This window comes from Eleginops maclovinus, chromosome 23 (assembly GCF_036324505.1).
Source record: "Eleginops maclovinus isolate JMC-PN-2008 ecotype Puerto Natales chromosome 23, JC_Emac_rtc_rv5, whole genome shotgun sequence".
NCBI classification, from domain to species: domain Eukaryota; kingdom Metazoa; phylum Chordata; class Actinopteri; order Perciformes; family Eleginopidae; genus Eleginops; species Eleginops maclovinus.
The window spans coordinates 18,298,396-18,314,704 of NC_086371.1; the positions used below are offsets into that span (position 1 = coordinate 18,298,396).

Sequence of the window (16,309 nt, forward strand, 5' to 3'; positions counted from 1 at the left end):
TGGGAATTCTGCATTATTATGATTTCCCACTCCAAACTGTGTGTGTTTTCCCATGAGTAGCAACAGTATACATTTCCAAAGGCCATTCAGAGGACAATGTGACAGACCAGGCTGGTTGTACAGAATGTTGATTGTATTAGGCTGTTGTTTTTATGAGTGGGTGTCCACACCATGTGGTACTGGTTGTGCGGCTGTAACCGAAGCCTTTTATCTCAGATCCAAGCTAAGCCACGTCTCTGTGGCAGCAGAGACACCAAGCTCTGACCAAATTCCACCCACTGTGCTGGCAACTACAAAATGTTTAAGGAGACGTTTGAAACTTCTGCTTAATGGTTAGGGATAAAAAATAAAATAAATTGAGGACTTTATTGCAAATAGGCTGTAAAAATAGGAGTCTCTTATAGAGAGGTTTGAAGAATGGTAAAACGTCTAGAAGTTGCCTCCACTTTTCTGTCTATCAAGGTGTCTTTAAACTGGTGCAAATGCAAAAACATCACTTTTTGCACGGCGATGCATTTACTTCTTATCTAGGAGGATTTGGCCACATGAAACATTATTTGGGGGGGGGGGTCTGACCAGAATGCGTTAATCTCACAACAAAAAAAAAAAATCACTTTTGATCAGAACTAAAAAAAAATCTCCTTTGGCACCAATCCTCTGCCAAATAGTTACCTATAGAGAAAGACATTTGAGAGAAAATCTGTGTAATACAATTGTGAATTGTCAACATGTGGATTCTGATTATGTTTCATAAAACCAGCCTGGAGAACTTTAACTTGAATTATGCTTGTAACTTGTTAAATTAACAAATCATACCTTATTGGATGATTAGATTTTGTCACATTAAGTTGAACTTAAAATGTCAGTTCAATGTATTACAAACACAAAAGGTTTCAAACTGGTATAATGTCATCATCACCGATAACATTAATATTTAGAGCGACCAGTTCAACCAACAAAAACAAATGTGCTGCCACCATCACCACATCATTCAGGCTCAGGGACCTAGCTGTCTCTAGGGCAACTGTGGAAGGTTTACATCTCCTATGGCAACTGTAGAAGGGGGAGGTCCTTTGCAAAGCATCCAGCCAATCAACCAGTCAGAAGAAAACCAAATGATTAGCCAGAACAGGTGAACCATCCAGCCAGCCCATCCAATCAAGACTGAGCAGATCCAGTCTGTTGGCTGTGATTTGGTCAGGCGTCCATATGCTAATGAGGTGCATTAGGCTAATTGAGCAGATTCAAGTAATTTGAAAACCAATCTGGGTCGAGATAGAAAAGCAAATCATTTTCAATGAGAAAGAGAGGGAGAAAGAGGGGAAAAAGCAGTAAATGATGCTGGATGTTGCAATTTGGGGTTTGAAAATGTAAATAATCTTTTATCAAATTAATGCAATGGACCATTTGCAAGATACACTGATTTGTTTTCCATGTCAAAGCATTTCGTAAATGTGCAAATACTTACTCTCCCATTCCCCTTTTCCATGAAGGCATCACATAGCCTGTGATTTGGGTTTTGGTTCTGGAAATGTGGTTTGCAAACACACATACACACAGATCTTTTAAACAGGCTATTTCAAATCTTGCTGTAGTGTCCCATATGCTTCCCCTTTTCTTCATTCCTCCCTTCTTTTGCAGTCGCCTTGACGCCAATGACCTGTCATGATGATAAAGATCCATCATCATATCGCACCATACACACTGTCCCATTTCATCATCCTATCTGCAGACGCACAATGCCATCTCATCGGGGATGGATTTATGTGTTCCCGTCCTCCTGCGGGAGCCGAGATTGTTTTGTTTTTAAGTGAGGGCCCATTGATCTTTTATTACACCATTAAGTCAATACGCTCCACTCATAAACAGCTTGAGATTAAATGAGCCCCTTTGAAGGGTTTATGTCTTGTGTGTGCGTCTGTCTGTGTCTGTGTGTCTGTGAACCCTCAGCCTGCCAGCATACACTGAAACTGGTGGCTATAGGGAGCCGCATGTGAGCCTGTGTAGCAGCTCTATGTATAGTCTTTAAAGCATGGTCTGGCAAGTTGTTGATATTCAAGGTTCTCAACAATAACTATGATTTATTTTAAGTTTGAAGTGTTAACTTCTTTTTTTCCTGCACTACAACCTCCATTGACTGGCAGTGTGTTTCAATACCGTCAGATTGATTTGATATTCTAAACCTAATAAATAGCAGTTCTTTACCACGTACACTATATTTAATTTTTTCTCTGCTATATGAATGGTCAGTGGTTTGGCTCCTGTGTAGAAACAGTATATGTTTTCAAGGGTAATTCTTGATGGATGTGATTTCTCAAAAAAAGCCCTCTAAAGCCACATCAATTACCAGTCTTATGGAAGATGTTGAGTTGAGACGTCTTAGATAGAAGATGGAATCGGAGGATGAAACCCTCTTTATTGTCACACACATGCACACAGCAGAGCACACACAGTGAAATTGGTCCTCTGCATTTAACCCATCCTAGTACTAGGAGCAGTGGGCAGCTATCGTGCAGCGCCCGGGGAGCAATGGGGAGGGGGGATTGGAGGTTTCCGGTGCCTTGCTCAAGGGCACCACATCAAAAGCACACACAGAGTCTTTATTGCAGACTCAGCTTTGGACAAATAAATAGTTCTTTAAGTTGTCTGTGATTCGAGGTTCAGTAAGTGTGGGCTTCACTGCTGCCAATATTGAATGTACTTTGGGCTTTTTCCTAGTAGCTGTAATGAGGTTACTCGTCTCTCTGCTGTCTGGTTCTTGAGCATCTACTCGATCTTCCAGTAGCTGGTGGTTTAAGCCTCTGATCTTGTTTCCAATTCATGGCCCGTTTCACATGAGCTGCAGGCTTATCAGGAGGATCTGACGGTTTCTACAATTAACATATGCTGAGCATGTCTGAGAAAACCAAAAGTCCATTCATTGTTTTAAGGATGATTTAGGTGAGAGTCTCTGTGTTCAGTTTAAGACCACCATTTTTCGGGTGCTCCATTGCCGCTTTGGCTTTTTTTAATTGTATTTTTCTGAACAGTAAATTTGTAAATGAGGCTAGCAGCTAATTAACTAGGTTAATGCAAGTGGCTTGCAAGTGGAGGGCTTCTGCGAAGTGTGACTTTACCATGGAGACAGCGATAAATAAGGCTGATTTAGTGTTTGTACTGAAAGTTTAAATATAATTTATATAGGTCATACCGATGTTATTGGAAAAAGTATTTCCGGCCCAAAGGCATCACGTTAGAAGTCGTAAATCCACGGTTAGCCCATAAGAAGATCGTCTTCATTGCCCAGTTCTTTGGGTTGGTTTTTACCAGCTGAGCTACTGTATTGGATGAGGTTGCATAGGGTTACATGTTTACTCAGCTAGAGTGCGTAGTTTATCATGATGAATATTTATGTTTTCTTGATGCTAGTTTCACAAACATCTTAATAACTACATTTTATTTTAGAAAATGTTGATTTGTTTTATTTATAATTTGATCATTCCACAATCGGATTTTATCTAACACGTCACCTTTACCGGTCACTTGTGTCAGGCCATTGTACTTTTTCCAGCCTGAGGTTACACCAACTGTCAACTCTTCCTGTTGTAAACCGCACAGGCCGGGAGAAACCAGAGACCAGCAACACACCAGCCACTGATCTGTGAAAACGCTTTTTAGCTATACTGTTACACACACTGGGATGTACTCTCAGTTACAAGGCAAAGTGTTGTAGCATACATTTCCTGCTTAGGATACACAGCATAGAGACACACATTCACACCCACCTTGTGCATTCACAGCAAATGATTTTGGTGCCCACTCCATTAGCATTTAATGAGACTGCTGTCAATGTTCAGAGGATGCTGAGAACTTGCGGTCTGTTGTTTTGTCTCCGTCTTCACATTGTTTAGCACAAAATGACTATTCTGCTGATTATATCATTATATTCCCATCAGAGTAAATTGGCTCACCACTGACTGGAGCCGAATAACTTCCATCGCAGGCTTGTGTGAACAGAAACGTACACACAGCACACAAACAGTTAGAAAGGATAAAAAAACAAACTTTAACACTCAAGTGAACTGCAGCATAACCTAACATGGAAAAACAGACAAAAAGGACTTGCTAAATATTTGATTATTATTTTTATTTTTTTCATTTGATTTCACATGAAATCCACAAGTTAGTGCATGATAAGTATTTTGTCTGTCCCTACTCCTCACTTTCTCTCCCATACTGTCTCCACAGTGTGTAACTGTGATCTGGCGAGATCCGGTTTCTTCCAGAAGAAGGGCGAGTACATCTGCACAGCAGACTATCAGCGTCTGTACGGCACACGCTGCGACCGCTGCGACAGCTTCATCACGGGAGAGGTGGTCTCCGCTCTGGGACGCACGTACCACCCCAAGTGCTTTGTCTGCAGTGTTTGCAGGTAAACACACAAACAAAAACACACACAATGTCCTTCAGTAAATACACACCGTTACAACATTATATACAGTGCAGTAATAGTACAGCAATGTGTTTGTTTTTTCAACGTTAGATCTAGACTAAGAAAAGAGAAGTTGGGGGGGAAAAAGGAAAGCACAGTCACAATGCTTTGTGTGTTTTTACTCACCTTGGGGCTAATTTGTTTAAGAAGTTCCCTCAAGTGCTAGCTTAAGTTTTTCAACTTAAAATTGTTATTCCAATTTACCACTTTTTTTTAAAGAATCTTCCTTTTAACTTTAAATCTTTTGTTTCTTTGACTGTACTGCCTATTCGCTGAAAACCCAAAACATCTTTTGCAACACTGCTTTAATTCGTAAGTTGAAAGTGTAACTCAAGTACTTTTCTCTCTTTCTACTTTATACTCCACCACCATCTTTTGAGAGTTTCCGCCTTTACAAAATGTTGTACTGTATGTCAAATCAAACCAAAAGTGTATTTATATAGCCCAATATCACAAAACACGTTTGTCTCAGTGGGCTTTACAAATCAACACACATGAATTACAGTGCTAAAAGATATCATAAAATTACAAAAATATAATGAAATGTCAAGATAGAATGTAAAATACAGATAAAATAAAAATAAAAAAGGAATACCATAAACTGTAGAACTCAGGAGGACAGTCACAGGGTAATCAAAAAAACAGCTCTAACTATGGGCTCTATTGAAAAGGAAGGTCTTCTGCTACTCTTAAATGTTTGGAAAATGTCTACCCCCCTTATAGAAACAGGAAGTTGGTTCCAAAAAAAGTGAGGTAGCTGAACACTCTGACTCCTGATCTACTTTTGCGGACTCTAAGAACCACTAACAGACTTACTCTCTGGGTAATGCCCTAGCGGTGCAACAGAGCATTAATATATATTTTATGTATGAGGGTGCCTGACCATTAAGTCATTTGTACACATTACTTCTTCACATCTTGATTTGCACTGTTTTGTATCTGTTCTGTCTTGTGATGAAGCACAAAATTAATGAAAGTAGCCTGGAGAGGACGGAGCACAGGAGATGATTGTTTAGTAACTGGCTAAGAAACGCATGACTGTCTTTCTGCCTCAAGAAAAAATGCTAATCCAAACGATGCTCCACAAGCAGCATCTTCCAAAACTCGGGTGGCTAAATCGTTAAAGGGCGTTTAATATTGCAGTTCAGTCTTAAGTCAGCTCCTGGATGTCAATAAATGTCTGCTTGCAAAGCTCAAGCTGTCTTGTCATTTTGCTTAGTCGAGACATGATTCGGTAAAGAGAGCTGACCCGGTGTTTCATGCTGTTAGAGTTAGTAAAAGTAGGCCATCTCTCCTCTGACCTCCATCAGTTTTCCTGTTAAGCTCCTCCTGACTGAAGTAAGAGCATCCCTGCTGGCTCCGCTCCTCGTTATATGTCATCATTCCACTCTTTTTGTCTGTTTCTCTTTCATGCCATATTCTTAAAAGTCCCTTAATCCCACTGTTTGCTTTGCTCTATTTTTGCTCCCTCCCCATCTGTTTCGATGTATTATGAGGTTTACATAAGAGCGATCTTCCCCGACTTCCCTTACTGTTTGTCTGTTGTCTTGTGTCTGCTTGACATTGGCTGATAAACATGCAGTCATGCCCAGCAGCCGTGGGCAAAAAAAAAGTGACACCAACTGGCCCAAGACAGTCAGTTGAGCAGTCCTGGCAGGGATGTGTGTGTGTGTGTGTGTGTGTGTGTGTGTGTGTGTGTGTGTGTGTGTGTGTGTGTGTGTGTGTGTGTGTGTGTGTGTGTGTGTGTGTGTGTGTGTGTGTGTGTGTGTGTGTGTGTGTGTGTGTGTGTGTGTGTGTGTGTGTGTGTGTGTGTCAGTGTGGAGTCAACTGGAAGAGGCAGCAAGAAGCCAAGGGCCGAATCTCTTCTTTCCTGCTCGGTCTGCCATCTGTCTCATTGCCCACAATTCTTTTTTCTACCGCCTGCAACTTCTCCGCTATAGTCTCTTTATCTCCTCCTCATTATTTCCCCCCCTTTTTTTATCGTTCACATCCTCATCATCTTCCTTCATTGCCTCATCGTCATCCTTCGCTTTGTCATCAGCTCTAATGATGGAGTGGGAGATTGCAAAGTTCCTTTGCTGATGTTTTTTTTAGGAAAGCGGTGGGGATCAAAGCCAGAGAGTATGTCGCTAAACCCAGAAATAGCTTTATTTCTGTGGCCAGTTTAGGAAAAAAGAGGGGGAGAAAAAAAAAACATGCATTAAATATGAATACAGAGTAAATCTTTAAAGCGCAGAGAAAGGCTGACAAGGCAAGAATGTCTTGAGGGAGTGAGAGCAACATACAGGTAACGACAAGGTTAAAAGCAGACTTACTCACTCGTGCACTAATACAGCATTTCCTTAAGTTGGACTATATATAGGGTTTTTCTAGAAAAATATAGTATGAGGGCGCAAACGGAAATAATAGTTTCTTCATGCCTGAGTTATAAATTGCACCTCAAACAACAAATAAATCCAGAGCTACAGTTTCTTTACTTCCTCTAAAGAAAAAGGGCAGTAGAAGAAACAATCTATTTAAAAAATCACAGTTTCAGTGTAAGCCTGCTGCCTGCCAATCGTCCACCGGCAGACCGACCGGACATCGGACCAGACATCCCCTATTTATTCCGTAAAAACAAAGCTCTCTATGCCGTCTGATGGTCTATTTGACACGATTTTCATATTTCTGGAGTTATTATACGGTGTTTTGTCGAACAGAAATATTGTTTTCTGGCGTCACTTTAACCTTTTTACGCGAAAAATCTGCGTTTTGGTACCAGGGGGCATGCCCAAAGCAAGAGGGCGCAGCACCCATGTTACCTGGTTTAGACAAAACCCTGGACTGGTATCTCTTGGTTGGAGCTTGTCATGCTTGGAAGTGGATATACAACCCTTAAAAAACAAGCTTCATGTGTCAAATATAGACTCCTCTAGCTTTCTGTATTCAATTAAAAAAGATCTGAGTTTACAAACAGATGGTTCACCTTGGCATCAAATGCTTCTTAATCCTTTGTATGCATGCTGTCCTTCTTTGAATAATATAAAAGCACAAAGGAGCAAACTAGGAATAATGCATGTGCTGTCTCCCACTACACACACCCATATTTAGACGGTCACAATTGTAAAACAGCTTCCTCTAGAAACTCAGTTTCTAGGGCTCTGACCCCCGCATGTATACATTGCACCAGCCTTCAGACGTGCTTGCCTCTGTACATCTTTAAGTGCGTTCATGGATGCACTTACTGTGTGCTGACTGCAAGCTCTGCTGGAGACTCTAGCCTCCCTCTGGGCCTTGGCTCCGGTTCCAGGCCTCGGCGGGGGAGTAAAAGGATTATTGCCTTCTATGTCTTTTTAAACAGCCTTCCCTAAGCCTTTTAGCTCCCCATTCACTCATACATCCTCCCCAGTCATAAAGAAATCAATCTGTCTTTAAGGAAATGCTACAGAAGAGGAAGGGGAGCAAAAACCATGTGTCCTGACGTGGTTAATTTAATTGTATAGGCACTGTTTTGTTGTCATACTCTGCCTCTACTTCCTAATCTTAGTGTTAAAGCGGTAAGGGATCCGTGACCCGGTGACACCAGCTGTGTAGGCAGACTGAGAGAGAAGGAGGTTGTTAGGATCAGTATGCACTCCGCACATCCGCACTCTCCCTAATAACTTTTCATTGTCACTGACAGAGCTAGTTTCCTCTTCGAAGCCTGTGGCAGCGTCACATTATCGCCTCTTTAATCACAGAGCAGCCAGGTGCTCCAGCAACGATCAACGTCCCATTAACCCGTCGCCTCGACTGTTTGCAAATGTATTTTCAAGTTCATAGAGGGTGTCAGACTGTATTTGGCTCGTGTCAGCCGGATTATATCCTGTCTATCACCCAATCATGTTCCTGCCAGCACCCATTTGTTATTTCCCTGTGTTCACTTGGGTGTAATGTAAACACTGCAGGCCTTTTTGTATCTCACATTGTTTTTCTAATTCTCTCTTTCTTTCTTTTTTCCTTCCCTCCTCAGTAAACCCTTCCCCATTGGAGACAGAGTGACTTTCAGTGGAAAGGACTGCGTGTGCCAGCATTGCTCCCGCACACTTGGCAAGCCAAATGAACCGATCAAGATCCACGGGCCCAGCCGTAAGTCGTGCATCCGCCTCGCTCCGTCCGCTCTGTTTGGGTCCACCATGTGCTACAGTCTAATGCGATGTGTCCACAAGGCATATTTAGCTCATTTAGCTAATGAAGTGTCTGTCAAATCAGTGGTCCGACCTGTCGTGCTGAACTGCCAGCTGAGAGTCATGCAACATAAACAGACACATTATTCATTTATTGCTGTCAACACCAAAACAAGCAGGGACTAGAGGATTGTATGTAATCAGTGTACATCAGGTCACATGATCCTGAATTATAATGAGCAGAACATCCTGTATGAGCAGTTGTGGACAGTCACTTACCAAAGTACATTTACCATAGTATTGTTCTAAAGTACAATTTTGAGGTTCTTTACTTAAGATGTTCCTTTTTCTTCTTTTTTAAACTTCTACTTTACTACATTTGTGTGGGAAATATTTTGACTCTACTACATTTTCTGACAGTTAGTATATTTAAAGATTCAGATTGATAATAAAAAGTATAATCAACAACAAATGATAATTTATTATTTTAAGTATAGTTTAAGAGAATAAAAAGTGTACAAACTACCTGACAAGAGTGTAAAAATGCTCCTCCTTTACTGGTTGAAACATTAAAGTGATGAATACATTGATGAATCAATATTTATAATTCAATAATGTAGCATGTAGTATTTTAAATGTGCAGATTGAGTACTTCACTTCTTGAAATTTAAGTTAATGCTATTACTTTTCTTCGTAAACTTTAGTAAATTTTTGAATGCAGGACTTTTACATGTTGAAGAGTGTTTTACACAGTGGTATTAATACTTTAATTAAGTGAACAAACTAAATACTTCTTCTATCACTGTGTTTGAGACAGATTTATGTGGAAGAGCCCCAACCCTTTTAGAATAAAGCTGAAAATGACACAATTTGATATGTCAACAGAGCAACAGTGACTGATCGTGAATCATTTGTTAAGTGTGTCACACAGACAGCAGGCTGCCGCTCACTGGCTGTGCAGTAATAACAGGTGGTGAGAGGCAGTGAATAACTGTCCTCCCCAGATCGCTCCATTCAGGAGGATAAAATCAAAACGGCTCCCCAGGTACGTGTTCATCACTCTATCTTATGAGGAGGCAGTGTATAAGACGGGACACAGAGTGCAGACACTTAATGTAATGCGCTGGCTGTAACAGCCTGTTCCCTGTGTCATTTAGATTCTTTAAGTATCAAATATATGCTTCAAAGTCTGCAAAAGTCGCAGAAATCAATTTAGCTGGCACAAAATTATTATTTTTGAAGAAAATGGGACACAGAAACAAAATTAGTCCCCGTTTTTTGTTACCTTTCGAAAGATCGAGGCTAGCTTTTTATCCCCTGTTTTTCAATTAATTTTTTTATTGAAGTTTTGATTGTAATAGAAAAGTATATCTCTGGAGGGGAAGAAAGAGTGTATCGACAACTCTCATATTTTTCATTATAGATCAATACATTTTATCAATGTCGCAAATATCCCTCCCTAAGAATTTGACTTTAAAATTAACCAGGGAACCAGGGAGGGGAACCAAACTGCAGTTTTTCCATTTCAAATCAAATAAATGCACAAAAGAAGTACGACAGGTCCATTGGACAAAGCATAAATAAGATGCGGTTGGGGTTCATTTAGCCTTAAGACTGGGAGGGGGGAGAACCACCTCGGTCAAACAGTAAACAAGTTACAAGCTCAATAAATGAATGCATGATCAATCCACACAAACATCAAACGTTAAAACAACAGTAAGTAAGTTTTACAGAGCTTTATATGCTGGTCTAATTCCAAAACTCAAGATAAATCATGTTTACATAGCACCAGATCAGATACTGTTTTGGCGAGCTGTTTCCTGTCTTTATAAGCCAGGCTAACCTCCTGCTGGCTATGGCTTTTACATTGAACTGATAGATCAAACTCATTGATGGTTAAAATATTTAAACAGGTTGCACATGCCCCAATTGGTCATATTATTTTGACCTCACAGACTGCAACGTGCAGAAGCAGTTTTCTTTCCACCCTCATTACAGTAAGTAATTTCCAACAAATCTTTGTCACAGGCGCTGTTGCTTTTTTTGGACGTTTAAATAGCAGTTTCATTTGGTGGCTAAAAAACAAGCAGTAGCCTACCATGACTCCAAAGAAAAATCAGCCGTGCACAGTCACAGACTGGGGCTGGAATCTTCGCACTATACACTCAGCACTCACCACCAAATGACAGTTGAGATTTATCTGGACTGCAGAAACCCGACTCAATACACTGCAGTTTTTTTTACTGCAAAACACACTTTGTCTTGGCTGACCGGGTCGCGTGGAGTAGTCCCCTGTGACTGCAGGCTTCCCTTAAGGGGCAGTAGACTGGGTCAGATAAGGTTAAGCTAGGCCAAATGTCTTCCAAATGGAAACAAATGGAGCGCTGACCTTATTTCAGCATTTTGTCACTCTGCAGCAATGCATCATTTTGTCCTGCTGCTTTCCTGCCCTGTTAGTGATGGTCATTAACGCCTGCTGCGGGCATCCATGTGTGGGAATTGGAATTCTAAGTGGAATTCTACAGCTTGAATACAGCGTGTGTTTGTTTGAGGAACAGAGACAGAGAGGGATTCATACATGTCTCATGTGATGGGGTTCTTCAGCAACAGTTTACTCCCTGAGGCTGTCCCAGTGATTTTTGCTTCCTTCCTGCATTCAATCATGTTTAACGGTGCTCACAGTTGAGAGAACAAGCCTCACAGCTCTGCAATATCCGCATTAGTACGGCTATTGATTATGAAGGTGTCTGTGCCAAAGGGCTGGAAAACTACACTCATGAGCACAGTGGGTGTTTAAAGATGTGCAATTACACCTTGGCTCCCTTTGTCTCATCAACTCCTCTCCCTGTTTACCCTCTCCACTTCATTTCTCTTTTCTCTGTGTGAATCACTTCCTCTTCCTGTCTTCTGTTCTTCTTCTTTATTTTTCTTTCCCACGCTTTCTTACTCCAGACTGTGCTGGGTGTGGAGCCGAGATCAAGCAGGGTCAGTCTCTCCTGGCGCTGGAGAAGCAATGGCACGTCAGCTGCTTCAGATGTCGGACCTGCAACATGGTCCTCACAGGAGAGTACATCAGCAAGTGAGTGTGTGAAGACATTTCAAAGAATGTGATTCTTATGTCTCTCAATTGCTCTCTGGGTAGGCTAAACTGTGCATTTCACACCCTACAGTAGTGTTTTTTATTCTCTATGTTGCAGGGATGGAGTGCCATACTGTGAGGCAGATTACCACGCCCAGTATGGGGTTAAATGCGAGACCTGCAGCAGATACATCAGTGGAAGAGTTCTGGAGGTGAGAATGGGACCAGATTTCCAACATGACACAGTTTTAACACAACATTAAGTCACACAGAATTTGGCAGTAATTCAGAAAATCCAAATTGAGACTTGACTCTGGTGACTGAATGTAATAAGCGTTATCAAAATCGAGCAGTCGCATTTTATCCTCGCCTCTGTTAAAGCCCTGCTGTGCTTCAGGGAGAGAGCGACTTAAGATTGGCGGTTGATAAAAATGTTGTGCTGCTTTACTTAAACCAAAAGATATTCAGCTGCAGCGCGTTAGTGGCCAAGTATCGTTGCAAATCCACTTTTTACACCTTTTAGAAGTACAGAACACAGGCCTACCTGCACCAACAGGAAGCTCAAAACTCTTGAGAGGATTTGAGAGGAAACACGAGTTATAAAAAGATAAGAGGGTAAAGAGTGAAGGTAAAAGATGGAAGGAGGAGAGACGCAAAATAGCACATTCCGCAGTGACAGAAATGTTAGCTTAGAATGGTCTTACACACAAAAGAGGTGGAAAGAAGGAGTCAGGGGTGAAGAGAGGAGAGGAGAAGCTAAGGCGGACAGAGGGGAGGATGAAGACAAGGGAAAATAATGATGGGGAAGGTTTAAAAATAATGAAAGGGACATGCTGATTAAATGTTTCATAAGAGCCTCTGGAGAATAGTTATTTTCCGTTGGGACGCGAGGTTAAAATTTGTCGGACACACACACACACACACACACACACTGGGGGTCTCGTCCCTGTGCTCCTTCGCTTGTCAGAATGGCTGGTGTAAAGTGTTTTGTTCCTGACTGTCACTCTCACTGGGCTATTTATAGAAATGGCGACATGTCAGCCTTTGTCTGCGAGTCGTCCCCCCCGCCCCCTCTCTCTCTCTCTCTCTCTCTGTTTTCCCTCTATGTCTCGTCTATGTGTGTGCAAACATGACGCTCAATTCTTTCCTCCTGTCGAATTTTGATATCATTATGATCGCTCCTTTAACATGCTGCGTGCAACTGATGTAACTCACAGTAAGTCATGTGTCTGGAACACTAGCTCCAGATACATGCAGTATTCATTTAGGGTGAGAATAGCAGAAATTCCATATGGACGCTTTCACAGAAGCTGTTCATTTTGGCACATGATTTAAATGTTGTTTTAATCTTTAATATAATCAGCTTGAGTCAAATGTAAGTGATTTTAAGAGAGTCTATGGGTATTAGCACATGTATCGGAGCAAACGTTGTGACATGGTTGTCACATTAATAACAGCGAAAGCTTGTCTCCGAGTCGAACCGAAAGTAAATAGCCCAGTAATAGCCATGTTGGCTTACTGCAGGGCCTCTACTGTGCATATAGGGGAACTAGCCGGCTGACCTTACCACCCTGTGTATTCATACCTATTTACTAGTTTGTGTGTGCAGAAATTTCACTGCAGTTATACAAAATTATGAACTAAAAACCTTTCAACAGACACACACTAGTGATTGAATAAAACGTTAGCAAAACTTTATTTGTCAAAATCACATTTAGTTGATTTCTCCATTTGTCCGTCTTATTCTTTTATTTTTATTAGTGACCAAACTAAATAGTGCTTTTAATCATAGTTCAGCTTTAGTCCGCTTTTTATTCAAGAACTCAAGGATTTTCTGTCATTATCGTTTTGTTGACAAACATGACCTTGCTTAGAAGCCACTAATTCACCTATATATCTTTAGAATCATTTGCATGTCAGTATGCAGTTTTCCTTACTCATTTCTATTTTCTCAGACATTGAAAACCAGACTTATCCCTCTGTGTTTGTCCCTCTGTTGATGATTAGCCTTGTTCCAAAGAGCCTCGCATCCGTCCAACTTTCCAGACGCAGTGGTTGTTACTTTAATGAGTATAGTGTAGATGGAGACAGGGAGAAATATAGACAGGAAGCAGAAGGAAAGAGGAGCATAAAACCTCCTTTCTTTAGTTTCACTCCATTCCTCCTCCCTCCTTCCTCTGTGTCTTTAGTTTGCCAATAAATATATCAGCCTATTAATGCCACTGGAGAGAATGTAGGCCTCATTAGAAATGCTAACAGCAGCTGTTGAACTGATACCATATGACCACAGACTGTAAACGCTCAGTTGCTCGGAAAGCACGGGACGAAAATGCTGCATCCTCTTGTGTCTTTGCTTTCAGTGTAACCTGAGACAGATAAGGAGAGCAGGGATGGGTTAAAATGCATCTTAGAGACGATCAGTTTTATGGAAAGCAGGGGAAAGTTGATGTGGCAGAAAATGACACACATCGTAGGTGTGTTCGGATGAGACTGTCTCCCGGACACAGGCCCCTGCTTCTATAAATAGAAATCCTCTAATAGTGTGTCAGGGAGGCAGAGGTTGCGGGACGGGGCCACGCCTCAGCCGTCAGCTCCGCAGAGACACATGTGAGAAACATAAGGACCGTGAACCTGGGATTAATGGACGAAGCCGGGAGCAGTGACATCATACTGCATCATTTCATGTGTCCACCTCACCTGTTTGCATGTGTTCCCTCGAGGTGCTCTGAACGTCCAAGGACATGTATCGCACTCTTGTGTCCTTCATTTACATGGCCACCTACTTCCCTCTGCACACACACCCACCAACACTTTTCTTCATGTGACTGACCTACAGGGATCTTCGCTCTAATTATGTAGAGTGGGGGTTGGCTATCATGTGATGAACAACCACAGGCTATGCAATGAGTTCTCGGTACATTATGAGGCCATTGGTGGTCAGGTGATATACAGGGGAAAACATATGGAGATAATGACCTGCTCATTTGCAGATCAGCCGTCACCTTGATGAACCTCTTTATGATGATAGTTTATGCTCAGTCACACCTCTTCTCCTCTCCTGTCCTCCTCACAGGCGGGGGGGAAGCACTACCATCCAACATGCGCCCGATGCTCCCGCTGTAACCTGATGTTCAAAGAGGGAGAGGAAATGTACCTGACAGGTGAAAAGTGATGCCAATACAAAGTAGAGTGCTTGCCCGTGACATGTGGGAACACACCGTGCCAATTCTTCTCTTGCTCTTCTCCAGGTTGTGAGGTGTGGCACCCATTATGCAAGCAGGCAGCGAGGGCAGAGAGGAGACTCAGGGTGAGATTGAGTTTGAAATATAAACCTTAAAACAGATTGAAAACTGTAATTTCCTCACTGTGTGTGCTCTCCCCTCTCTTTCCACTCTTTGTCTGTTTGAACCTCACAGCATAGACGCCTGTCAGAGGCCTCCATCTCTCCACCGGGCTCCTCCATAGGCTCTCCCAGCAGGGTTATATGCGTGAGTATAGCTCCTCACTTTGAAGCTTTTAGTCACTTCAAGCTGCAATTGCTCCAAAGCTTATCCCTAAAAGAACAATGTATACATAAGAAACACTAGCACTACCCATAGGCTTGAATGTTTAAGCACCAAGCTGAGAGGCTGCTCACTCCTTTGGCCTGTTCACTCCTCTGTGCCCTCACACCTGTTTTCAGCGATGTGGCAGAGTACCTTCTTATCAAAATGGAAAAAAATATTAAAACATGCACACTCATAATCCAGTATTATTTCAAATATGAAATCCCAGTCAAATTTCAATATCCAGATCTATTATTTTTCATTTTCTGACTATATCTCAGAGACAGTACATTGTTCAGGTTTGAGTATAATTTTTTAGTATAATATATATAGTAATATAATAGTATAATAATGTATACGAAATATTTTGGTAAATTGGGGTTTTAACTGCAGTTTGTGACAAAATAACTTCTTGCAAACAACACCAAAGTCACACAACTTCACGTCACCTCCCCTAAGCTAAAGGCAAACTATTATTCATTGTTTGTGGCCGACAACCCCTGTAATCTCATTTAGCCACTTTGTGACTTTTTTAGACATCTTAAGGCAGGGTTGTCCATACTACGGCCTGGGGGCCAAATGCGGCATTTTGAATTGGAACTTCTTCAAATTCAAAAAGTATAATGGAATATGGCCCACAAATGAAACTTGAGCTGGTCTTATAATGTACTTCTTAAATATATATATATAAGCATATATTACACAGTATTCATGTGTTGATAAGACCACTTTTCAAATAAATTAATTCAAATAAAGTTTAAAACATGTTCTAACAATCTAAGTCGATAAGAAAAAAAAGGCAATAACTTATTTACACAACAAGCTTCAAATATACCTTTCATATTTCCTCTTATTATAAGCAATCCTAAGCTTCTGTTTTAAGGAATGAGCTGCCATCAAAATAAATGAAACCCTATGGAGAGCTTCGATGTAGGTCTTGTTTCTTAAAGCATATTCAAGTGTCAAGCATAATTCACCTATTTGATTGATTTTGCTAACTTATAACTTAACTTATGAGGCAATATACCTCACCTCTAGAGAGGGGCCCAGACCTTCATATATCTTTCTG

The 16,309-nt window shown here is 41.3% G+C and overlaps 1 protein-coding gene across 3 annotated transcripts in view; it reads left to right on the plus strand.

Annotated features, from left to right (window-relative positions):
- ablim3 (actin binding LIM protein family, member 3) overlaps window positions 1–16,309 on the plus strand; it is a 42,494-nt gene that overhangs the window by 15,123 nt on the left and 11,062 nt on the right. For all 3 annotated transcript variants that reach the window (XM_063876747.1, XM_063876748.1, XM_063876749.1), the window contains exons 3-9: window positions 4,228–4,411; window positions 8,463–8,578; window positions 11,569–11,695; window positions 11,814–11,907; window positions 14,769–14,856; window positions 14,944–15,002; window positions 15,112–15,183. In XM_063876747.1, coding sequence (XP_063732817.1) covers window positions 4,228–4,411; window positions 8,463–8,578; window positions 11,569–11,695; window positions 11,814–11,907; window positions 14,769–14,856; window positions 14,944–15,002; window positions 15,112–15,183 — 740 coding nt within the window. The remainder of the gene's footprint in view (window positions 1–4,227; window positions 4,412–8,462; window positions 8,579–11,568; window positions 11,696–11,813; window positions 11,908–14,768; window positions 14,857–14,943; window positions 15,003–15,111; window positions 15,184–16,309) is intronic.